We start from the raw sequence: 25,579 nt of genomic DNA, 5'->3' as shown, positions 1-25,579 counted from the left end.
TCAGCAGTAACAGATTGGTTAATAATATTAATAGTTTGTCAATAATGTTTCAAAAATGCAGTATTGCCCGTGTGTCAGTACCCAATGAGAACACGAGGAGAATTGAGACGTTGCTTTGGCTTGATGGGAAGAAAAGTGAGTGCTCACTAGGAAAGTGGCAGTTTATTGATGCTCAGTCTAGAGTTCCTTCTTTGTGTTATCACAGAGATAAGGCTAATGATCATTTGTTTCCTATTGACCTTTGGCCCATCAATTACAGGAAACATTTGGCTCTTAGGTTGTAATCTCTTCATACATTTCCGTCCCCCTTAAGGTCTGACTTTTACTTGTCCCTTACCGTCTTTGAAGATTATATCTCTCTTGTCTTCCGGAATTAGTAAGAGCTCATTATTTCAGTAATGTCCAACTCGCGGCTGAAGCGCTCTTTCCTGTGTAGTAAAAACAGTTAGGGTTGCTTCTACTTTTTAAAGGACATGGACATGCATGCCCAGGCATGTGTGCTAATGTACGTAAGCGCGGCTCTCTGGGAAGACAGCGAAGTGAGATCGCTCAGCTATAGGGACAGTGCATGGGTTACTCACGTCCTTATCTGGTCTGTTTCTATCTGCACCATGTAAGAATCAGCATCACTTCCATCCTCGCCAGTTCCTGACACTGTCACACTTCAAAACCTACCTGCTAATCTAGTATATATGCATAGCAATAACTCCTTGAAGTTTATTATCATCATTCATAATAATATAGTTGCGCGTGTGTGCAATGTATATTTGTGAGTGTGGTGCACATGTGCCATAGCAGACACAGACAGAGAACAGCTTTTGGTAATCAGTTCTCTCTTTCCACCATGTAGCATCCAGTGGATTTGATTCAGGTCATCAAACTTGGTGCCAAACACTTTTACTGACCAAGCCATCTTGCCGGCCTCCATGTTTACTTTTAATCTTTGTGTGTGTGTGTGTGCACGTGTGTGCACTTGCATGCTCTGGGCCTCCAACCCGGTGCCTCAGAAATGCCAGGCATACTTTCTACTATTTAACTGCATCCCCAGCCCTGTTTTTATGGTTTGTGTTTATGCCCCATCTCTAGATCAAAATCGAACTCAAGCAGGCCCAGGAGAAGTTGCTGGACAGTGCCAGGATGCAGTCCTCGCTCACGGCGGAGTGGAAACACTGTCAGCAGAAAGTCAAGGAGCTGGAGCTGGAAGGGCTGCGGCAGGCTCAGAGCATTAAATCCCAGCAGAGCCTGCAGGAAAAGCTGGCTCGAGAGCAGTCGAAAGCAGCTGAAGCACAGGAGAAGGTAAGTATCTTCACACTCAAGAAGCAATGTACAGAGCGACGCAGTATGCCATGTTCACATCTAGAGCCCTGCTCCCTCAGGACCTTGAGACAGTCGTGTGCAAACCTGGACACGGGCTAATCTTTTTCTTTACTCTCCCTGTGCTTTCCTCTTTTTCATAATTTTAGTCCATTTGGCCCTACCATTCTAATAAGGTATATATATATTTTTAAAAAAAAAAAAACAACTTGGGGGCTGGAGAGATGGCTCAGTGGTTAAGAGCATTGCCTGCTCTTCCAAAGGCAGCTACATGGCTTCTCCTTGACTTCGCCTACTCTGTCCTCTTTTCTCTGCTTGGAATCCCCACCTTGACCTATTCTGCTAAGTCACTGGCCAATACAGTGTTATTTTGTAACCAATAAAAGCAATACATAGACAGAAGGACTTCCCACACCATTTCCCCCTTTCTGTTTAAATAAAAAGGTAGGTTTTAACTTTAACACAGTAAAATTACATATAACAAAACAATTATCAAGCAAGAATTTTAGTTGCAATATTTATATCTACTTTATCTTTTATCATAACTAAGGAAAACTATAACTATCTGCTCTTCAACTCCATCAAAGACTGCAGTAGGATATAATATTACCTAAGTTAACATTTTAAGCAACTTCCAAAACTCTAGAATTGAAGAGATATCTCCCTACCTGGACAGTCACCAAAAATTCTTCTGTAATATTACGGGCATCCATTTTCAGTTTACTGGTCCATAGTATCTGGCAGGCTTTTCCATGAAACAGGAAATTTCAAAGACATTTCCACCTATATTGACAGTTTGTCAGTCACTTTCTTCTGTATCCTGAAGAATGTCTGGCAGACTCATGAAACAGGAACCCCACAGGACCATCTCACCTTTAGGCAAGTTCAGCAGTCATTTCTCCATGGGCCCCGCGTGTTTAGCTCATGCAGTATAATACAAGCAGTTCAGGCAAGAGCAGTCTCTTGCCCAAATGGCCAACAAACTCTATAAATAGCCTTTTTGGTGCTCATCTTCCTCTTGAAGTAGATTGGTGCTGCCAGAAGCAGATGAGTCTCACCGTCATGAAAAATGCTCAGTTCTTAAAAACATTTTAAATGCCATATTCTGTAGGTCTTTGAAAGGTTTAAAGAATATCTATCCGTCTGAAATATAGAGGTCCTTGCTATAGTTCAATTTAGTATTGAGTTTGTTGTTGAAGAGGGGTCAACCCCCCCAATAATGTTTCACTTTTTCATCCAAGATTTTGGACCTGCAGCAGAAATTAGACAATGCTCGACAAGTCTGCCTTTCAGATGCTTGTGTTTTGCATAAGAAACAACTAGAGGAGGAGATTAAGGAAGCAAGGAGCAGTGAGGCTAGGCTGCAGCAGCAGTGTCAGGAAGAGCAGCAGAGGAGGTAAGGACCACCAGGGTATGGGACTCCTAGGGTGGAGGGCTTACCTGGAGCACTGGGTAAACTGCCTTAACTGGATTAGCCTGTGAAATCTGACAGTTGCTTGCCTTGTTCTCTGATGTGACCTACAAATTCAGACTTCATTGAAGCTATATTTTTTATTCATTGGCTAATGTCCTTCTAGATTGTTCTAGATCATTATAGAAATCTTTGGCATCAACAAAATGGTCAAGGATAAGAGCCATCGCCTTTTTTCCCCTTTAACATAAGTGCTATGATTCTGACTTAAAACATTTTTTTGGAGACCCTGGACCTCAATGGCAGGTGCTTCTCATTTGTAGAAGTTCAGAATAAGCCATACACATTTTGAGAAGATATATTATCCACTGAAAACATACAGAGAGGTTCACACATACTTTGTAGCTCAGAATCCTATTCCCAGCTATAGTTAGAAGTTCTATGCTAGGACCTAGTGCAAAGTACTACTGAGTAAATATTTGTTGAACAAATGAATGTTTGAGTATGTTCCTGGCTTCGTATTTGTGTACGTGAAGATCGAATACACTCAATGAGATGCCATGGGGAAACATTTGTCTTCTTAACCTTCCATGTCTTGCAAGTCGGTGGGTTAACCTGTCCTAGTGCAGTTAGGTCCTAGCTGGTAGCAAGTACTGGTCACAAGAAGGCAGCAGGGCACAGCCTGAGCTGACACAAGTCTGATGACACAGCGCTTGCAGATCAAGGGGCAGATCACAGTAGCAGGGGCACATTGAGGAGTGCCACAAGTCCAGATAGCTGAAATAAGAAAACCCCCATCTTAAAAGTGATCTGGGGAGGCTCACTGGTTAAGAGCACTGGCTGCTCTTCCAGAGGTCCTGAGTTCAATTCCCAGCAACCACATGGTGGCTCACAACCATCTGTAATGAGATCTGGTGCCCTCTTCTGGCATGTGGGCATACATGGAGGCAGAATGTTGCATACATAATAAATAAATCTTTTTTTTTAAGGGGGAAAAGTGATCTGGGAGTTGGGTGATGTGGACAGATGGCTTAGTGGTTGAGAACACTTGCTGCTCTTACAGTGGACTGGGATTTGGATCCCAGCCCTTTACCAACACAGTCCTCTTCCCAGGCCCTCACTCGTCTTTTCTGAGGTGGAAGTCTTGCCCAAGCTGGTCTCAAAGTTGTGGGATCAAGAGATGTTCCTACCTCCGTGTCCCAGATTTCCGGGACTACACGTGAGCCTACCAGTCTCAGCAGGATCCAGTGTCTGTAGTGGATATAGCGATGCCGCGCCACCTGTCCTTCCTTGTGGGAGTTGACATCATCCACAGTTCAAGAGTTCTGCCCATTCATCATCAGACTTACCAGATCTCTGGCACAGAGTTGTTAATGATGTTATAATAATATAATAATAACCTGTGTTGTCCTTTCAATACCTGCGGGACCAATAAAGATGGTTCACATCAATTTCTCTATTCTGTGCATCTCGGTTCTCCTCCCTAAATAGAGATTTTATCAACTGTATTGGCCTTTTCAAAGAACTTCCTTTTAGTTTTATTTCATTTTCTCTATTTTTTTTCTGATTCCATTTATCTGTCTACCTCCCCACTCCACACCTCTTGACAGGGTCTCATGTAGCCAGGCTGGCCTCCGATTCACTATATAGCTGAGGCTAGCATTAAACTCCTGATCCTTATATTGCCACCTTCCATGTGGCATGGGGTTACATGTGAGCCACCCCACTTGGTTTGAGACCACAGAGTCTCACTTTGTAGCCCAGACTATCTCGGAACTCACTATATACCCAAGCTTGCCTCAAACGCACAATTCTTCTGCCTCAGCTTCTAGAATACTGGAATTGCAGGCATGCACCACCACACCTGGCTGAGGTTCTCGTCTTATTATTCTTTTCTTCTGTTTGTCCTGGGGTTCTAATCCTAGTCTTCCTCTGGCTTCTTATGGTGGAAAACTTGGAGTATTGGTTTTCGAGGTTCCTTCCTTTATAACATACATATTTACTGGCACCAGTTTCTCTGGTTTTAGAGGTTCCTTCCTTTATAACATACATATTTACTGGCACCAGTTTCTCTGGTTTTAGAGGTTCCTTCCTTTATAACACACATATTTACTGGCACCAGTTTCTCTGGTTTTAGAGGTTCCTTCCTTTATAACATACATATTTACTGGCACCAGTTTCTCTGGTTTTAGAGGTTCCTTCCTTTATAACACACATATTTACTGGTCCCAGTTTCTCTGGTTTTAGAGGTTCCTTCCTTTATAACATACATATTTACTGGCACCAGTTTCTCTGGTTTTAGAGGTTCCTTCCTTTATAACACACATATTTACTGGTCCCAGTTTCTCTGGTTTTAGAGGTTCCTTCCATTATAACGCACATATTTACTGGCACCAGTTTCTCTGGTTTTAGAGGTTCCTTCCATTATAACGCACATATTTACTGGTCCCAGTTTCTCTGGTTTTAGAGGTTCCTTCCTTTATAACATACATATTTACTGGTCCCAGTTTCTCTGGTTTTAGAGGTTCCTTCCTTTATAACATACATATTTACTGGCACCAGTTTCTCTGGTTTTAGAGGTTCCTTCCATTATAACATACATATTTACTGGCCCCAGTTTCTCTGATGTATTTCACAAAGTCTGTATGTTCTGTTTCCGTTTAATTCAAAATATTCTTGACTCATCATGAAACATCCTTGCCTCTGTAACACTTGGGAGTCTGTTGACTCTGGACATCTGCGGTTTCCCGATGATGCTGTACAGTTTCATAAATACTATCATTTTAAATTGTTGTATAGTAATCTCTTGCATAATGACAGTTAATCTTGGTTGTCAAATTTCCCCATCACTGTGGCTCAGTAGTCCACGAGGCAGCTGTAGCAGGTGTCATGTGTGCACCAGCACCTGCAGTGTGTGCACCAGCACCAGCACCAGCACCTGCAGTGTGTGGAAGCAGCCATAGCAGGTGTCGTGTGTGCACCAGCACCTGCAGTGTGTGGAGGCAGCTGTAGCAGGTGTCGTGTGTGCACCAGCACCAGCACTGCAGTGTGTGGAGGCAGCTGTAGCAGGTGTCGTGTGTGCACCAGCACCTGCAGTGTGTGGAGGCAGCTGTAGCAGGTGTCGTGTGTGCACCAGCACCAGCACTGCAGTGTGTGGAGGCAGCTGTAGCAGGTGTCGTGTGTGCACCAGCACCTGCAGTGTGTGGAAGCAGCCATAGCAGGTGTCGTGTGTGCACCAGCACCAGCACCTGCAGTGTGTGGAGGCAGCTGTAGCAGGTGTCGTGTGTGCACCAGCACTGCAGTGTGTGGAGGCAGCCATAGCAGGTGTCGTGTGTGCACCAGCACCAGCACTGCAGTGTGTGGAGGCAGCTGTAGCAGGTGTCGTATGTGCACCAGCACCTGCAGTGTGTGGAGGCAGCTGTAGCAGGTGTCGTGTGTGCACCAGCACCAGCACCTGCAGTGTGTGGAAGCAGCCATAGCAGGTGTCGTGTGTGCACCAGCACCAGCACTGCAGTGTGTGGAGGCAGCTGTAGCAGGTGTCGTGTGTGCACCAGCACCTGCAGTGTGTGGAGGCAGCTGTAGCAGGTATCATGTGTGCACCAGCACCAGCACCTGCAGTGTGTGGAGGCAGCTGTAGCAGGTGTCGTGTGTGCGCCAGCACCTGCAGTGTGTGGAGTCAGAAGGTCGCAGGGTCAACCTGTAGAGCACTAGGGGGAAAGGAACATGGATTCAGGAGTAGAGCCCCACGCCAGCCTTGTCCTAGATGTTCTTGGTGCCAAGTCTCTCTTATCTCTGCTATAGAGAAAATTACTTCTTTCTTATGGCCTTGTTTTGATGGCAATGGGAGAATTAAGAAAAAGCTTCTGTTAGGTGGAAAGTTTCCTGCACAGGTCCTTTAACCTTACAGATACATGACTGTACCTCACTACTGGACCCACAAGCTCCCTCTTGCTGGCACAAAAGTCGTAGGTCTAGGACTCATTTGCAGAGTGTGGCAGTACAGAGTCATGTGCTGTGCACTGATTGCCCTCAGGGTACTCCTGGACCAGGACATGAATGAGCTCCAGAAGCAAGTGAGAACCTTGCAGGAGAAGGAGGACCAGCTGGAAGCAACCAATTCCCAGCAGCAAGAGGCTCTCCGCAAACAGCTGGAGAACGAGAGCAGGAAGTGTGAAGAGGTAAGAAAGTGGCGGCCATGCTTCCCCGTTTTCCTGTTCCCATAGACTGGAATGCGCGTCCATCACTGCTATTTAGCCACTTACCATTGAGCACACTTTACCTACTGAATTTATCTAGGGAAAAGAATCTACCCTAACTATATTATATCCAAGTGAAGGAGGGGGAATATGACCTCCCCGTAGCCTTCTGGGCTGTTTGGCTAGGCTATGAATTAAACTGGCAGGAGCTGGAGAGATGGTTCAATGATTAAGAGCGCTGGCTGCTCTTTTGGAGGACATGGGCTTGATTCTAAGTTCCTACATGGAAGCTCCCACTGCCTATAACTCTAGTTCAGATGGATCCTACATCCTCTTCAGAACTCCTCAGGCACCAGACATACATGTGATGAACAGATATACATGCAGGCAAAAGATCCCTATACATAAATAAAAATGAATAAGATATGTTTTTAAAGATCAATCAACATAGGGCAAACAAGGAGGAGCAAGACCACTTTAATTACATGTATATGCATGAGTGTCCCACAAAACATGATACTCGAAACAGGTCAGTCGTCCAAAGCTTGTACAACATCCCGAGCTATCTAGAAAGGACCTTGGAACCTCTGGAGCACAATGGAGACCAGCTATGGAAGGGCACAGGGAGAAGTTATAGGGTGAAGGAGTTGTCTTGGATACAGATAAATATCCAATAGGCAGTGGTGGCGCACGCCTTTAATCCCAGCACTCGGGAGGCAGAGGCAGATGGATCTCTGAGTTTGAGGCCAGCCTTGTCTATAGAGTGAGTTCCAGGACAGCCAGGGCTACACAGAGAAACCCTGTCTTGAAAAACAAAAATAAAATTGAAAAAGAAAGGAAGGAAGGAAGAGAAAGAAAGAAAGAAAGAAAGAAAGAAAGAAAGAAAGAAAGAAAGAAAGAGAAAGAAAATGCCCTACTTCTGGCTCTTATGGAGGCGTTTTTTCAGATGACTCCAGTTTGGGTCAAGTTGACATAAAACTAGCCAGCACATCGGGGCATATTCTGTTCTGTGGTCATGTTTTGGAGTGATGTGCCCTGAGCCCCAATACAGACAAGAAGATATTTAATACATAAGGAAAAATACTTGTGCTGGGCGGTGGTGGCGCACGCCTTTAATCCCAGCACTCGGGAGGCAGAGGCAGGCGGATCTCTGTGAGTTCGAGGCCAGGCTGTTCTACAAGAGCTAGTTCCAGGACAGGAACCAAAAGCTATGGAGAAACCCTGTCTCGAAAATCCAAAAAAAAAGAAAGAAAGAAAGGAGGGAAGGAAGGAAGGAAGGAAGGAAGGAAGGAAGGAAGGAAGGAAGGAAGGAAGGAAGGAAGGAAGAAAGAAAGGAAGAAAGAAAGAAAGAAAAATACTTGCAAAGCTGCTGGATGGGAAATCAGAAGGACCTGCTGTGGGCTCCCACTCTCGCCTCAGTGGATGTGATGCTGTCTTCCGGCCTCTGCAAGTACATACGCAGAGACAGACACACATATACACAAAAGCAGAATGCCTCAGGAAACATTTGTTTACATGGTTGCCCACTTATTTAAAAAGGTCACGATTCAGAAATATCCAGAAGGAAGAGATGCCCCGGAATGTGGGACACATGTACTCTGCGTCCACCCTGTGCTTCAATGTGTTCACCCACACTCTTTTAACTCCTAACCTCGTGGAATTTTATGGAAGTTTCTGGCTGAGGATTCTGTACAAAAGGAACTTGGAAGTGATCCTACCCCAAATAAAGCTGAGCAAGATGAAAGCTTTAACAATACATCTTGATCTGTCAGAGAAGTGGGGTCACAGAGCCTGCCTTAGTTAGGGTTCCATTGCTAAGAAGAAACATCATGATCACGGCAACTGTTACAAAGAAAGCATTTCATTGTGGTGGCTGGCTTACAGTTCAGAGGCTCAGCCCGCTATTACTATGGCAGGACATGGCAGCGTGCAGGCAGACATGGTGCCCAAGAGGTTACTGCTATGCGTTGCTATGCAGGCAACAGGAAGTAGACTGTTTCACTGGATGTGGCTTGAGCATATATCTGACCTCAAAGCCCACCTCCATAGTGACACACTTCCTCCAATAAGACCACACCTACCCAACAAGGCCACACCCACTCCAACACAGCTACACGTCCTAATAGTACCGTTTCTTTTGGGGGACATTTTCTTTCAAACCACCACAAGGCCACTGCCCCCTGAAGCTGGAGAGACTGAGGAAATGGGGAGGGGCAGGGGGAGGGGAGCCCGGTGAGAGCAAGGCAGGAAAGCCTGCACCAAAACTGATGAACTGTTAGAAATTCAGAGTGCAAGGAAAATTCCGAGAGATTAGAACTCCAGGGGCTCTACAGTGTTGAGGCCCCTCCCTTTTGTGGGTTTCACTTCCAGGTTCTGACTGATTATTTGAGGAATCTCTTCCTGGTCTCCTGGCAGGAGGAGTGTTTCGGGAGAGAGGCATCCAGAGTTCCTTCGTAAGGGAAATTGTTTAACTAGAACCTAGCATGATGGAGTTCTGCCAGAACCTAACTGACCCAGGGTAAGAGAAACATACAATCTTAGCCTACTCTGCCCCATTTAAGGAGAAGAAATGAAGGCAGGGAAAGAAGTGTAAGGACCGTGGTTCAAAGTTGTCGCTAACTGAAAGATTCTGACCTACTCATAGGAGCAGAGAATGAGGTCCATCCATCCCCCTAGCCGTACCAGCACACTAAATACCTGTCTCTGACAACTTCATCATGTCTGGCTACCAAGCAGAATTCACAAGACATATCAAGACACAACTTGAAGAAACTGAGTAACACGGCAGAATGAAGACCCAAATATGATGGGGATATTGAAATGATCAGAAATGTAAGGTGCCTGTGATTAATATGCCGATGAATCTAATAACGCGGGTGCAGGGCATATAAGAGGAGGGGCAGCAGAAACAGAGATGGAAAGTCTAAGAAGGAAGAAGAAAGGCTCGACAGAGAAACTGCAGTGGCGGAAGTCATGGCAGCCTGTGATGGGCCACATAGCATACTACACACAGCTGAGGGAAAAATCCTGGACCCTGAGGAACTCCCAACAGAAACCTTGAAATCAGTGAGCAAAGGCGAAGGAACAGAGTATCCAAAAACCGTGAGACAAATGCAGAATGTGTGATAGAAATGACGGAAAATCAAAGAAGAAGAAGAAGAAACATTTGAAATAATGATTGAGAATATTGAGAATATCCAGAAGTTAATGTCAGATGCTGAGCCACAGATCTGGAAAGTTTGTAGAATGCCAATCAAGATGAGTGACAGAAAAACTACGTGTAGGTTCATAATGTTTAAACCAAACTTCAAAGAAAAGGGGGAAATCCTGCTAGAAGACAGAGGAATAAAATACTTTCTCAGACAAACAGAAACTGGGGAGTTTGTTGCCCGCAAACCGGCTTTGAAAGCAATGGTGGGAGATGTTCTTTAGGTGGGCTGGGCAGTGATGGCTCATGCCAGGTGATACTAGGCATGTCCCTGGGCACCGGTGGCAGGCACAGGCTGTTCCGAGTGTGAGGTGTCAAGTGTGAGGGGTCAACAGAGGCACCAGGTGGTGCAGCCATGGCAGCAGGGGAGAACATGGCTCAGCGGTTGGTCCGGGTGGACCCGGAGAAGACAGGATTGGACACTGAGAAAGATCAGATAATTGAGATGGCCTGTCTGATAACCGATCTTAACATCTTGGCTGAAGGTCCCAAGATGATCAGCAAGCAGCTGGAGGAGTTGCTGGACAGCCCGTCAGACTGGTGCAAGGAGCATCGTGGGACGTCTGGTGTTAGCAGCCACTTCTAGATGCAAATATCTTATGGGTCAAGGTCAAGAGACTTTCTTTAATTTATGCACGCATGTTATAAAAAAGCAAACTGCCTCCTTTCCTCCGCTACTTTTGCATCACATCCATGAACGTGGAGGCTCATGTGACCTCAGAGATGTGTGACTCTTGGCCCACCAGCAACCCAGTGACGCCTCTGAGTGACCAGAAGTTGGATACCTTTTTTTTTTCTTTTTTTTTTTCTCTCTTTCTTTTTTTTTTTCCCCGAGACAAGGTTCCTCTGTGTAGCTTACTGTCCTGGAACTAGCTCTGTAGACCAGGCTGGTCTCGAACTCACAGAGATCCGCCTGCCTCTGCCTCCCGAGTGCTAGGATTAAAGGCATGTGCCATCACTCCCTGGTTAGTTGCATATCTTCTAATTCAATTCAATTCGGACATAATCACCCTGAAGACTGTTTCATCAGACCTATGGGTTAGAGTTTAGTCCTCACGACTTCAGACCCAGGGGCAAGGCTGTACCTCCAGAATTACTTGTCTCCCCCCACCCCTTTTTTAAGACAGGGTCTCTTGTGGCACCAGCTAATCTCAAATTCTTATGTGGCTGAAAATGCCCTTGACCAGTTGCTAGGATTATTAAGTAAATTCCCCTCATGTAGTTTTATGCTAGGCTGGGAATCCAACTTAAGACTTAGTGCACAGCCAGGCAGTGGTGGTGCACACCTTCAATTCCAGCACTCAGGAGGCAGAGATAGGCTAATCTCTGAGTTCAAGACCAGCCTGGTCTACAGAGTGAGTTCCAGGACAGGCTCTAAAGCTACAGAGAAACTATGTCTCGAAAAACCAAAAAGTAAAAAAAATAAAAAATAAAGACTTAGTGCACTAGTCTTTAGCACCCCGCCAGAGGAGCCACTTCCCCTGCCTGGCAGAATTTCTGACCAACCAGAAATGGACCTCCTGAGACTCAGTCACTTTGCTAGGGCACTCACACAACACAGAGTTGGCTACACTTCTGTTTCCTGGTTTGTTATAAAGGGCATTTTATTTTTTTTTTTTTTGATTTTTCGAGACAGGGTTTCTCTGTGGTTTTGGAGCCTGTCCTGGAACTAGCTCTTGTAGACCAGGCTGGTCTCGAACTCACAGAGATCCGCCTGCCTCTGCCTCCCAAGTGCTGGGATTAAAGGCGGGCGCCACCACCGCCCGGCATAAAGGGCATTTTAAAGGTTAGAAATAGACAACCAGACAAGGGGACACATGGGGTGAGGTCCCGAATGGTCTCCCTGCAGTAGGGGTAAACCAGCCCCCAGCACATGGAGGAGTACTTTTCATCTCCCTGTTTGCAGCGGTCCCTAGGCTCATCGAGGTTCATGTGGGGACTTCTATGCCCAGGCACAGACTGCTCCCTTTCCACCATCACCCCCCGCCTTTTGTTTGTCTTTTTCAGTATGTCAAGAGCAACCAGGAACTGTCAGAGAAACTATCAAAGTTACAGCAAGAAAAGGATGCTCTCTGGCAAGAACACGGGCGGTTTTTGGAGCAACTTGGTGAGCATGTGAGGTAAACAAAGCAGGTTCCCTGTGGGCAAACAGGACACAGGGGCTGTTCTGCCTAAACAAAGAAACAAACAAACCAGAGCAATCACACTGATGGGGCCATCAACAGGATTTCCCTGTCCCATCTACACTCTGTTCCAAGGAAAATGCTGGGCCCAATTCCTTCCTGAGAAGAGGGACTTAACTGTTTCCTGAGCTCTCTGTCTATATTTTGCTTTCTTCAGATATACCCTCTCACTGTCTTCAAGGGTTTTCCCTACAGTCTTTAATATTTGCTTATTTGTTTTTAAATTTCTGTGTATGTGTGTGAGTCTGCATGCATTCATGTGCACTCTGTGGGAGCCCTTGGTGGCCAGCAGAGGGTGTCAGAACCCCTGGAATAGGAGTTACCCATGCTTGTGAGCTGCCATGTGGGTGCTGGGAACTGAACTGGTGTCCTCTAGAAGAGCAACAGGCGTGCCTAACCACTGAGCCATTTCTCCAGTCTCTCTCTTACTTCCTTTCCTCGGTCTGGACAGTATGTGCACTGGACGCCTGACAACCTGGGAGCTCAAAAGCTGAGACTTTGGCTTATACTTGGCCAAGCACATTAGCCATCACTACCTGTCACCTGCCTCCGTGGAGCCTTCCTAGGACCTCCCTGAGGCCAGGCACAAGTCTCACTATCGCACTACTAGCAACAAAATCGTCAGCATGCTGGTACCAACCTGCTACAGAACTCCCCCTACTGGTGGTTATGAAACTACACTATTTTACTCAGTGTATTTCATGCTTTAGCCAGCAGTTGGCGCCAGACAGCGCAAAGAGCAAAAAATGCAAGCGGAAAAGCTTTGCTGGCTCTAGACCTGCGGGAATCCGCCAGCCATCCCGCCACAGCCCTGATTCTGTTTGGAATGACTCAGTGGTCCAATGAGTGAATAGTACTATGCCTCATTAATGCACTGGCAAGCGTTCAAAAGCATCTCTCCTCTACTGCCATCGTGCTGGAGGAGTTGCTGTTTCTCCACATCCTTCTTTGTGGCGAGTACCATAGTCGAGGGGAGAGGGGACCTTGATGAAAATTTCCTCCAACATTTTGATGTATGTAAAACACATGTCCAAAAAACTAATACACAGCTCAATGCATTGTGGCAAGTGTATATGCATGTAACTCCCACCTCTATCACGGCGTGGAACATGTCCCCTGCTGCTGAACTGTCTCCTGCTTGTGTGCAGTCTGCTGCTCTCTCTTATCCTTAGGAAGCCACTGTTGTGACGTCTGCATTTTCCAGATTTCTGAACAGACTCATTTTGCACGGTATTCTCTTCATGTCTGACTTCCGTCACCCACCATCTCCCATTATTTACATACACACTTAGCCAGGGCTTTCCACTCTATTTTGAGTGTGTGGGGGGGGAGGGAGTTACATCTGTGAGGTTGGATAATTTTCCATGTTATTTATGCATGACCTTTAGAAAAATGGATCCAACCCTGGCTGCATGTGCCTGAGTACTGACATACATGAATTTAATCAAGATCTATGAGGGGAAGGGGAGTCAGTGTTTTCCCAAAGCATCACCATACGTTTGTAACATGTATCCAGAGTTGAAGAGCACAGATCTCCGAAGCACAGTTTTTTTTTTAATAATTCATTTAAATTCATTTTATGTGCATTGGTGTGAGGGTGTCAGATCCCCTGGAACTGGAGTTAACGACAGTTGTAAGCTGCCACGTGGGTCCAGGTCCTCTGGAAGAGCAGCTAGTACTCTTAACCTCTGAGCCATCTCTCCAGCCTCCGAGACACAGTGCTTTAGAAAAGAAAACTGTCGTGATTTTACTGTAGTGGCACACACCTATAATCTCAGCTCTCGGAAAGTAGAGGCAGAAGGATCAGGAGTTCAAAGCCAGCGTAGGCCGCAATGTGAGGCACTGCCTCAAAACCAAGAAATCTGCTGGGGCCCTGTGAACATCTGGGAGATATGGAGGAGGGAAGGAGGTTGATGCACTGTGAGGTGCTCCACCTCTGATGTGCCCCAGGATGCCGATACCCAGGAGCAGTCCCGCCACTCAGTCCCAATGCCAAAGGAAGTGAGATTGTGCATGGGAGGGAGTCATCTTTGTAACCCTGGTGCTGAGGGAGAAGAGGAGACAGGGGATCCCTGGAGCTCCTAGCCAGTCAGCCTAGTCAAAGGGGTGAGCTTCAGATTCAGTGAGAGACTCTATCTACATATAAGGTGGAGGGCAGGTGCTAGAGAGATGGCCCAGAGGTTAAGAGAACTGACTGCTGTTCCGGAAGTCCTGAGTTGAGTTCAATTCCCAGCATTTATATGATGGCTCACACCCATCTATAATGAGATCTTGTGACTGGAACACTATATACATAATAAATAAATTTTTTAAAAAATTAAAGAAATTAAAAAAAAATAAGGTGGAGGGCAACACCCAGACATCGACCTTGGGCTTCTCTAATTAACCACACATTTACTCATGCCTGCATGTACACATGAACACACATACACGCATGCACACATATATGCACACACAAAGCAGAAGATATAAAACTGGACATGGTGATATACGTCCATAACCCCAGCACTGGGATTATGAGTCTGAGGCCAGTCTGGGCTACATAGTGAGTTCCAGGCCAGTCTAAGCTATACAGCAGGACTCTGCCTAAAGAACTGAAAAGAGGCATGCAGTATGTGGGGGTGTTTCTGTCTTAGCTGACAGTGCAGACATAAGCAGTCCAGGCTTGCATGGAGCTTCGCTGCATCAGAAGCCTAGGCTTCTATTATTTTGCTGTTGCCCGAGCATCTTGTAGGGACTTTTTGTTGTTGTTGTTGTTGTTGTGGTGGTGGTGGTGGTGGTGGTGGTGGTGGTGGTGGTGGTGGTGGTAGTGGTGGTTGTAGCCGGGGTTAGTTGGTTAGTTGGGTTTTGGTTTTCAAGACAGGGTGTCTCTGTGTAGCCCTAACTGTCCTAGAACTAGACCAGGCTAGCCTCGTGGAACCCAGACACATCTCTACACTACAACAGCCGCATCTCAGTCAGTAGGCAGGCAGAGACAGCAGTGCACGCTGGGTTCCTTTAAGGCACGCTGGCTTCCTCTTTATATTTTGTTAGCTAAAATGGACATGGATTTATGTAGCCATAACAAAAGCTAGACAAATCTAGCTATTAATTTAGATATTTAGATTGATTTAGTTTTTTTTTCAAGACAACCCTTGCTCAGTCAAAACTCATGGATTCTGTAAAGACAAAAAGAAAACGAGGGGGACTGGAAAGATGACTCAGAGGTTAAGAGCATTGGCAGCTCTTCCAGAGGTGGGGAGTTTAGTTCCCAGCAACCACATGGAGGCTCACAGTCATCTGTCATGAGATCTGGTGCCCAGCAACTGAATTTTGCTTTTATAGAAACTACAAAGACAAACACCACTGCTACAAAGCCAAGCATCAAAAGGTCAAGGACCGTCTAACCCATGAGTTAGAAATACGAAATAAGAGGATTAAAGAACTCGAAGATGAAACTGGGAAACTGCAACAAAAGATTGAACTGGTGAGGAAAAAAAAAGCCCAGAGTGCACTGAAATCACTGATGGTTAGCCACGGCCCCAGCTTCCATCTTTCAGTGTGATGAATTCTCTTTATTTTTAATGCACGTGTATGTGTGTGCACACACCCTTGTGTGTGCATGTCTGTGTGTCCGCGGGTGTGCACACATCCTTGTGTGTGCATGTCTGTGTGTCCGCGTGTGTGCATGTCTGTGTGTCCGCGTGTGTGCACACATCCTTGTGTGTGCATGTCTGTGTGTCCGCGTGTGTGCACACATCCTTGTGTGTGCATGTCTGTGTGTCCACGTGTGTGCATGTCTGTGTGTCCGCGTGTGTGCACACATCCTTGTGTGTGCATGTCTGTGTGTCCGCGAGTGTGCACACATCCTTGTGTGTACATGTCTGTGTGTCCGCGTGTGTGCATGTCTGTGTGTCCGCGTGTGTGCATGTCTGTGTGTCCGCGTGTGTGCACACATCCTTGTGTGTGCATGTCTGTGTGTCCGCGTGTGTGCATGTCTGTGTGTCCACGTGTGTGCACACATCCTTGTGTGTGCATGTCTGTGTGTCCGCGTGTGTACATGTCTGTGTGTCCGCGTGTGTGCATGTCTGTGTGTCCGCGTGTGTGCACACATCCTTGTGTGTGCATGTCTGTGTGTCCGCGTGTGTGCACACATCCTTGTGTGTGCATGTCTGTGTGTCCGCGTGTGTGCACACATCCTTGTGTGTGCATGTCTGTGTGTCCGCGTGTGTGCATGTCTGTGTGTCCGCGTGTGTGCACACATCCTTGTGTGTGCATGTCTGTGTGTCCGCGTGTGTGCACACATCCTTGTGTGTGCATGTCTGTGTGTCCGCGTGTGTGCACACATCCTTGTGTGTGCATGTCTGTGTGTCCACGTGTGTGCACACATCCTTGTGTGTACATGTCTGTGTGTCCGCGTGTGTGCATACATCCTTGTGTGTACATGTCTGTGTGTCCGCGTGTGTGCACACATCCTTGTGTGTGCATGTCTGTGTGTCCGCGTGTGTGCATACATCCTTGTGTGTGCATGTCTGTGTGTCCACGTGTGTGCACACATCCTTGTGTGTGCATGTCTGTGTGTCCGCGTGTGTGCATACATCCTTGTGTGTACATGTCTGTGTGTCCGCGTGTGTGCATGTCTGTGTGTCCGCGTGTGTGCACACATCCTTGTGTGTGCATGTCTGTGTGTCCGCGTGTGTACATGTCTGTGTGTCCGCGTGTGTGCACACATCCTTGTGTGTGCATGTCTGTGTGTCCGCGTGTGTGCATACATCCTTGTGTGTGCATGTCTGTGTGTCCGCGTGTGTGCACACATCCTTGTGTGTGCATGTCTGTGTGTCCGCGTGTGTGCACACATCCTTGTGTGTGCATGTCTGTGTGTCCACGTGTGTGCACACATCCTTGTGTGTACATGTCTGTGTGTCCGCGTGTGTGCATACATCCTTGTGTGTACATGTCTGTGTGTCCGCGTGTGTGCACACATCCTTGTGTGTGCATGTCTGTGTGTCCGCGTGTGTGCATACATCCTTGTGTGTGCATGTCTGTGTGTCCACGTGTGTGCACACATCCTTGTGTGTGCATGTCTGTGTGTCCGCGTGTGTGCATACATCCTTGTGTGTACATGTCTGTGTGTCCGCGTGTGTGCATGTCTGTGTGTCCGCGTGTGTGCACACATCCTTGTGTGTGCATGTCTGTGTGTCCGCGTGTGTACATGTCTGTGTGTCCGCGTGTGTGCACACATCCTTGTGTGTGCATGTCTGTGTGTCCGCGTGTGTGCATACATCCTTGTGTGTACATGTCTGTGTGTCCGCGTGTGTGCATATCTGTGTGTCCGCGTGTGTGCATATCTGTGTGTCCACGTGTGTGTATGACTGCATCTATGTCGATGCATGTGAATGATGTCAGGAGACAAGGTCAGGGGTCATCTCCCAGAGCATGCATGGAGTTCCTCCTTTCTCTCATTGGCCTGGTATTCACCAAGGAGACTAAAGCCAGCAGCGGCCCAGGGATCCCCATCTCTTTACCACTCATGGCTGGGATTCCAACATTTTTAGGTGGGTTCTAGGGATCAAACTCAGGTCTCGTGCTTACAGGGCACTTTACCAACCCAGCTAACCGCACCAGCCTGAATGTAAGGAATCCCCTAAGGACCTGCAAGATTTTTAGGGTTGCCAACCCAAATAGGATATTGAAGAGGTGCCTCATTAGTAATCTGCCATTGTCTCACCTACAAATGGAAATATCCATCTTAGAGTGACGGCTCAGGAGTTGAGAGCGCTCGCTGCTTTTACAGTGGAGCCAGGTCTGGTTCTCAGAACACTCACGGTGGCTCATAATCATCCAGTTCTAGGGGATCTGGCACCCTCTTCTGGCTCCATCGGGTACCAGTCATGCATATGGTTCGCACACATGTATATGTAGGCAAAGCACACATATACATAAAATAAAAAGAAATCTTTTTTCTAAAAATTAGTCTTTTGGGTGTATATGTGCACAAACTTGGTAAGACAGTGTCCTCCAAATTCATGTCTCTTACATAGAGTACCAGATGCAAGCTGCCAGTTTGGAAAGCCTGCCTCTGCAGGTGTGGTCAGTTAAAATGAGGTCATCCTAGATGAGAGCAAATTTGAAGTCCAATTGCCTGTGTCTTTGTAAGAGGAGCGGCAGATGCAGAGACAAGGACACATCCCATGGGAAGGAGCATCTCATGAGGACAGAAGTGGAGAGGGAAAGGGGATGTCTATAAAACCAGAGAGCATGGAGGATGCCCGGCAACCATGCAACAGGAGGAGGCTTGGAACAGGCTCCCTGTGAGGGCTCAGGGTACAGTCCAGCATAGAGCACTTCCCTGACAGGCACAAGGCCCTGGCTTCAGTCTCCAATACTGACAGGGAGACCTTCTGGGTCCCTAGAACTAACCCTGGCAACATCTTGATTCACGTGTAGGCCCCTAGTATGGCGATAAAGTCAATTTGCCACATAAGGCCACTAGGTATGTGATAATTTGATTTGTCTAAGGCACGGACAGGAGGCTAAGTTCTTAACTTTCTCTCTCTGCCTAAAAATGAAGGTAACTGAAGGCCGGCTAGATGGCTCAGTGGGTAAAAGCACCTGCTGCCAAGCCTGACAACCTGAGTTCAATCCCCAGGCCTCACATGGCAGAAGGAGAGAACTGATTCCTGCTGCTTATACCTAGTCCTCCACATACATGTTGTGGTGCACACCCATACACACCTAATTACTTAAAATAAATTAACAAATTAAAAGAGAACACAGCAAGTTGAGCATGGTGACACAGGCCACAAACCCAGCACTCAAGGGGCTGAGGCAAGACTCTCACCATAGAGTATATCAAAACAACAACAAAATATCTACAAAGCAGATGGAAATAAATCCAGGGGCAAGAACATGGAAAGCAGTTGCACTTACTGGTGGTTTGATACCTACTGGGATTAAAGTACAGGAAAGACACTGTTGCTTGCTAGAAATTGGCTGTCACAGTATTTCTTTATTGTTTTGTTTTGTTTTTCGAGACAGGATTTCTCTGTGTAGCCCTGACTGTCCTGGAACTCCCTCTATAGACCAGGCTGTCTTGGTCTGGGACTCTCAGAGATCCGCCTGCCTCTGCCTCCCAAGTACTGGGATTAAAGGTGTGCACCACCACCGCCCAGCCCACCATGGTATTTCTCTAATTGAGAATGCATATATTCCCTAAGTAAACACCACCAACAGGAGGGCATCTAGTAGAAGTAAGCATGTTGGCAGCAGACAGGTGCCAACAGATTTGGGGCCAGAAAGAGAGAAAGCAAGAGTTCCTGTTAAGACATGGGAACAGGGGCTGGGAGATGGCTCAGAGGTTAAGAGCACTGACTGTTCTTCTGGAGGTCCTAAGTTCAATTCCCAGCAACCTCATGGTGGAGATGTGGTGCCCAGAACACTTTATACATAATACATGAATCAAAAATAAAAAGCCAGGGGAGCAGACTGAAGTCTTTCATGTGTATGTTGTTGTCCCCTGTGCTCATCCCCAGGAGAAGGAGTTCCAGGGTCAGATCATAATCCAAAATGACATCCTCCTCCTGGAAAAGAGGAAGCTGCTAGAACAAGTAACAAATCAAGAAGAACTGATCTGCAGCAATAAGTCCACAGTCTCTACAATCCAGAGCAAGTAGGTGCAGCGGACACAGGTGCTTCTGGGGACTGTGGGGAGGGGGCGTCTGCGAGTCTATTCTGCTGACTTCTGCTTCCAGGTGTCCGAGCAAGTGACAGGCACCGTGGCATTAAAGGCGGTGTCGGGGTGGGGGGAGTCTGTATAACAGTGGTAAAGCACATGCTTAGCGTGCATGAGGCCCTGTGTGCGATCCCTGCACAGAAAAAAAGGGAGGGAGGAAGCGAAGGAGAGAGGGAGGGGGAAAGGGAAAGAGAGAGGAAGCAAGGAAGACATTTCTAGCTATGCCTCTGATTTATGCCATGTTTAGGGCGTTTTTACTGGATAAAGAAAACCAGCAACTGCAGGAAAACTGCCTCCGGCTCATGCAGCAAATCAGTCTCCTAGAACGCATTATAAGGAGCATCCAGAATCGCAGAGCGGAAGTAAGATGTGCACTTCGTACTGGGTCCTGACTCTAAGGTTTGGTTCGCGGGTTCACCCTGCCCTCTCTTGGCTTCCTCTAGAACCATAGCCTGTTCCAGGCCACACAGTCAGCTGTGACAGAGGCTTCTCAAGAAGACATGGAGTAGCAAACCTGTGACTGTTCTTGGTGACCCCTGCTCATCCCTGGGTCAATTTTGATAACACTTTTACCCTGTGTGATTCCCAAAGACATCTGTGTATGCCTCTGAACATCTTTCTTAATGTGCTACATTGTCATTACCTTTTCTCTTCTCTAGATCAATAACTCAGCAGTGAGGTCTCAGAGGGCAAGGACTGTAGCTCATACATGACCATATCTGAGGACAGGCATAGCTCATACATGACCATATCCGAGGACAGGCATAGCTCATACATGACCATATCCGAGGACAGGCATAGATTATACATGACCATATCCAAGGACAGGCATAGCTCATACGTGACCATATCCGAAGACAGGCATAGCTCATACATGACCATATCTGTGGACAGATATAGATCATACTTATCCGTATCTGCAGACAGACACAATAGAATGCTTTAGAATGAATGGATGCTGTTTTCCCAGATATCCCTCCTTCTGAACAAGCCTGTTGACAGTGTATTAGTCTAACCCTGTTTAGAAAGAAAGAAAAACAAATCTGAGGCTCAGAAAGATCCAGTGAAGCCAGTTTAGTCTACTAATGAGTCAAGACTAAGGAGAACAACCAAGTCAGAGAAAAACATGTTCAAATTAAAACAGATGAATAGCCAAGGAGAACTGAGGAGATGGGTATAGGCTCAGTCGAGGTCCAGCGTCTGACTGGTGAAGACGGAGGGAGTTCAGTAAGCAGAACTGATGCTGTATCCAGGGTAGAGGCTGCTTCCTCCCTTCCATGTGTGCATCCCCTGCAAGGCATCCCCTTTGGAAGATGCTTCTCCACAGATTTGGTGACTGTGGAGTTGCCACAATTGCTATAAGTTCTGTATCTTGTTTATTCTCACAAAGGAGGCTATTTCTAAGCTACACGAGGTGTTTGTTTTCTAGTCGTCATCCAAAGCAAAACTGATAGGACCTGGTTGCCAATAGTTTTTCTATTTGCTGGAATGAGTTTTTTTTTTAAGATTTTTTATTTATTTATTGTGTATACAGTGTTCTGTCTGCCTTCTTGCTAGCCATATGAGGGCACCAGTCTCACTACAGATGGTTGTGAGCCACCATGTGGTCGCTGGGAATTGAACTCAGGTCCTCTGGAAGAGCAGCCAGCTCTCCCAACCTCTGAGCCATCTCCCCAGCCCTGGAATGAGTTTTTTCTCAACTTTCTACATAGTCATTCATCAACCATTAGCTCCAGCAACTCAGCCGAGTCCTGGACTACAAAGAGAGTCTTAAGACTTCCTTAAGCCTTGACTCCAGAACAGAAAGGCACACACACACACACACACACACACACACACACGAATAAATATGATAGGATTACCAATTGGAGCTAAAAGACTACATGGAGGCTGGGCATTGTGGCTCATGTAATCCAAGCACAGAGAAGTCTGAAGCAGGAGGGTTAGAAGTACAAGACTAGCTTCTGCTATTTAATGATTTCAAGGCCAATCTGGGGTACGTAAGACTCTCTCAACCGAGGGAAAAAAACAAACAAGAGCAACAACAGCATACACACATTCAACAACAACAAAAACCAACAAAGCTTGATTGATAGGGTGGCTTTAGCCTAAAGACCTAAGCATTCCCTGGTACCCCCAGGTCAAAGAAGAGAGTCAAGTCCTCTCTTCTTTGCACACAAATTAATTAATAAAATTAATTAAAATATAATTAAATTTCTTAAAAAACAGAGTGGGCTGACCATGTATAGGGTATACACACGCACACATATACATACACACATACCCACAGGCACTAAATGAAATAAAAAAGTAAAAAACAGAGCTGGGCTGAGAATGTAGCTTGGTTGGTAGAGTGACAGCCTAGCATACACAAAGTCCTATCTTAAAACAAAGCAAACAAACAAACAAACAAACGAAAAAACCAGCCATGGTGCACACCCTTAATCCCTGCAATCCAGAGGCGGAGGCAGGCAGATCTGTGTGAGCTTAAAGCTGGCCTGATCTCTCTACACAGCCTAGGAAATTCTAGGACAGCCAGGACTAAACAGTGAAACCCTATCAAAACAAAACAAAGCAAAAAGCAACAAAAAAATAAAAACAGGCCAGGCAGTGGTGGCACATGTCTTTAATCCCAATACTCATGAGGCAGAGGCAGGCGGATATCTGTGAGTTTGAGGCCAGCCTGGTGTACAAGAGCTAGTTCCAGGACAGGCTCCAAAGCTACAGAGAAACCCTGTCTCAAAAAAACAAAAAAGTTACAGGATCACATACAACCAAGCGCCTCAGTTCACTAACAGTGACTCACATGAGAAAGAAATAAGCCAGCAAGACAGCTCACTGGGTGAAAATGTTCGCTGGCCAGCCTGACCACCGAGTTCCATCCCTAGAATGGTGGAAGGAAGAACCAGCTCCCACAAGATGTTTTCTGGTCTCTGCACTCAGACAGACAAACAAACAAATAAATGTGATGGGGAAAGAAAGAAATCAGGAAAGAGACAAGTGCAGAATGCTTGTCTGGGATACTCAGCATCCTAGTTCAATCGCTACTGCCTCTCCCCTCAAAAGTTTGGGCTGGGGCTGTAGTTCAGTTGTTAGAACACTTGTTTAGTATGCACTTGGCTCTTGGTTTGCTCCCTAGCAACGTGTGTGTGTGTGTGTGTGGTGGGACAGAGAGAGAGAGAGAGAAGATGGTGGAACAGAGAGCGAAGAAAGTGAATAAAGGAGAGGAGAGAGGGGGGAAGAGAAGAGGGCAGGAAGGGGAGAGAGGCAAGAGCTATGGGAAGGCACTGGAAGGGGGAGGGCAGCTATTCATTCTCTACCCTTTTATTCTTATATTGCTTGTAGTATGTTGTATGGTTTAAGACTAAATAGGGCTGGAGCATTGCTCAGTGGTTAAGAGTAACTGTTGTTCCTGCAGAGTTACCTGGGTTTACTTCCCTGCACCCACATCAAGTGGCTCCCAGCCACCGGTACCTCCAGCTCCAGGGGATCTAATACACATACACATACACACATACATTCACATACTCACATACAAAACAAAAATAATAAATATTTTATGATTTTTTTCTTTTAGGAAACGATAATCAGTGACAATGCTGCTTTTGAAATACTCAGAAAGATACTACCTTTGCAGAGCTCCAGGTGAGTCAGTGCATCAGACAGCCATGATCTGCACACCTGGCTCCTCACCGGTTCAGTGCCTGGCTTGAGAAAACACAGCTTTGGGGTTTTTCCTGCATTTAGCATTTGAATCTGCTCCCAGCCCCCGATCTCCTCACCCCCTTTCTAGTCCTACAGAATGCGGATCTCAGGCAGAGGGTAATTCCTGAGCATGGGCTTCCGGAAGCCTTTGTTTTGTTGTTTTATTTGATCCTGACAGCCATGGAATGCTGTCCCTATCAATGCCACAGGCCCGTAGCCCTGCACATCTGCCAGGAAGTTCTGTGTGCATGTTTATGTCGTCACACGTGGCCTTTCTCAGTTTCTCAGGAACAGGTTTGGTATTGTCAGCTGAAAATCTCCAGGAGACTGAACTACATAAGTCAGAAGAAACAACAGCAATCCCCAAGTCCCCTGAACCTCTTTCATGTTCACAGAATTCTGAAAGTGGATATATAAATGTGACTTCTCTAAAAGGGACATACAACATGCAAGGGGACCAAAAGCTGGGACTGTGACATCACTGCTGTCTAAAACAATGCTAACTGAACCTAGTAACTCAGACCATGGATGGAAAGACGCAAACTGACCTGGAGAGGTCTCACAGAACAACCTGGAAAGCAGCAAGGAGTCTCCAAAATCACTGACTAAACAGTCATTAAAAGCTTTCTAAAGATAGAGTTGTTGTTTGTTTGATAGACCCATTGATAATGTTTTTTTTGTTTTATTTTCTGTGTATTGATGTTTTGTCTGCATGTGTCTGTCTACTCCTGCATGAATGGCCAGAAAGGGCATTGGTTCCCCTGAGACTGGAGTTGCAGACAGCTGTGAACTGTCATGTGGGTGCTGGGAATTGAACCCCAGCCCTCTGCAAGAACAAGCGTTCAAAACCACTGTAACATCTCTCCAGCCCTACGAAACTCATTTTTAAAAATAACTTTAATAGGGCTGGAGCAAAGGCTCAGAGGTTAAGAGTGCTGATTGTACTTCCAGGGGTCCTGAGTTCAATTCCCAGCAACCACATGGTGACTCACAACCATTAATAATGAGACATGGGGTCCTCTTCTGGCCTGCATGGATAAGTGCAGAGAGAACTTTGTATACATAATAAATTTAAAAAACTTATTTAAAAAAATAACTTTAATAATCCTCCACCAGACAAAATTAATGTCTATCAAGCATGGCAGGGGAGGGACTAGCACTGGTGAGTAAATTCACTGTTTAGACCATACCAAAGTAAAGCTTACTACTTTATAAGAGGCAATGGGATGGACACTAAGAGAAACACACTTGTTGTAACGGCGTAAACGAATGCAGACAGATTGTAAAAATATATATACAGCTTTAATGGCGAAATAGACTTACAGAACCACTGTTCTGCGAAGACCAGGAAAGCAGAAGAGACGGCTGGGAGCACACTCGCCAAATTTATAGGCAAACATTAGCCCGAGGCGAACATGCCCCCCAAGGGGCAGGACTTATCCCTACAACTTGTAACTTAACCATTCTTATCAAAACACATTTCATTTTGGAGTTAATCGCTTTTTGTCCTTTTTCAAATACATTTTTGTTTGGGGACTTTTGAGACATCATCTCGTGTGGCCCAGCTGAGCCTCGAATTTGATGGGCCAGAAGATGACCCTGAACTCCTACTCTTCCTCCCTCCACCTCCCAAATACCAGGATTGCAAGCACGCTCTACCACACCCTGCTAATACATGGATTTTTATTTTAAGTTTTCATTAGATCTTCGAGAACTCCATCTAGTGTGTTTTGAGTATAATCAACCCCTCTCCCAATTTCTCCCAGAGCCACACCCCTACCCTATGTACCCAACTCAATGTTTTGGTTTTTTTTTTTTTTTTAGACCAGGCTGGCCTCGAACTCACAGAGA

The 25,579-nt window shown here is 46.2% G+C and overlaps 1 protein-coding gene across 16 annotated transcripts in view; it reads left to right on the top strand.

The window, feature by feature from the left end:
- Window positions 1-24,366, top strand: part of Ccdc30 (coiled-coil domain containing 30) — a 78,852-nt gene extending 54,486 nt beyond the window's left edge. For 15 of the 16 annotated variants that reach the window (XM_075945943.1, XM_075945942.1, XM_075945953.1 and 12 more), the window contains 9 exons: window positions 1,087-1,296; window positions 2,556-2,710; window positions 6,759-6,903; window positions 12,137-12,249; window positions 15,637-15,778; window positions 19,824-19,960; window positions 20,271-20,385; window positions 23,601-23,668; window positions 24,009-24,366. In XM_075945943.1, coding sequence (XP_075802058.1) covers window positions 1,087-1,296; window positions 2,556-2,710; window positions 6,759-6,903; window positions 12,137-12,249; window positions 15,637-15,778; window positions 19,824-19,960; window positions 20,271-20,385; window positions 23,601-23,668; window positions 24,009-24,204 — 1,281 coding nt within the window. In that variant the 3' untranslated portion in view covers window positions 24,205-24,366. The remainder of the gene's footprint in view (window positions 1-1,086; window positions 1,297-2,555; window positions 2,711-6,758; window positions 6,904-12,136; window positions 12,250-15,636; window positions 15,779-19,823; window positions 19,961-20,270; window positions 20,386-23,600; window positions 23,669-24,008) is intronic. The other variant, XM_075945946.1, reaches the window with a different exon arrangement.
- The last annotated feature ends 1,213 nt before the right edge of the window (window positions 24,367-25,579 follow it).

The sequence above is a fragment of the Microtus pennsylvanicus genome, chromosome 13, assembly GCF_037038515.1.
Source record: "Microtus pennsylvanicus isolate mMicPen1 chromosome 13, mMicPen1.hap1, whole genome shotgun sequence".
Classification (NCBI taxonomy): Eukaryota; Metazoa; Chordata; class Mammalia; order Rodentia; family Cricetidae; genus Microtus; species Microtus pennsylvanicus.
Note: the sequence above shows the minus strand (reverse complement) of the source record. Positions and strands in the feature narration are given on the sequence as shown.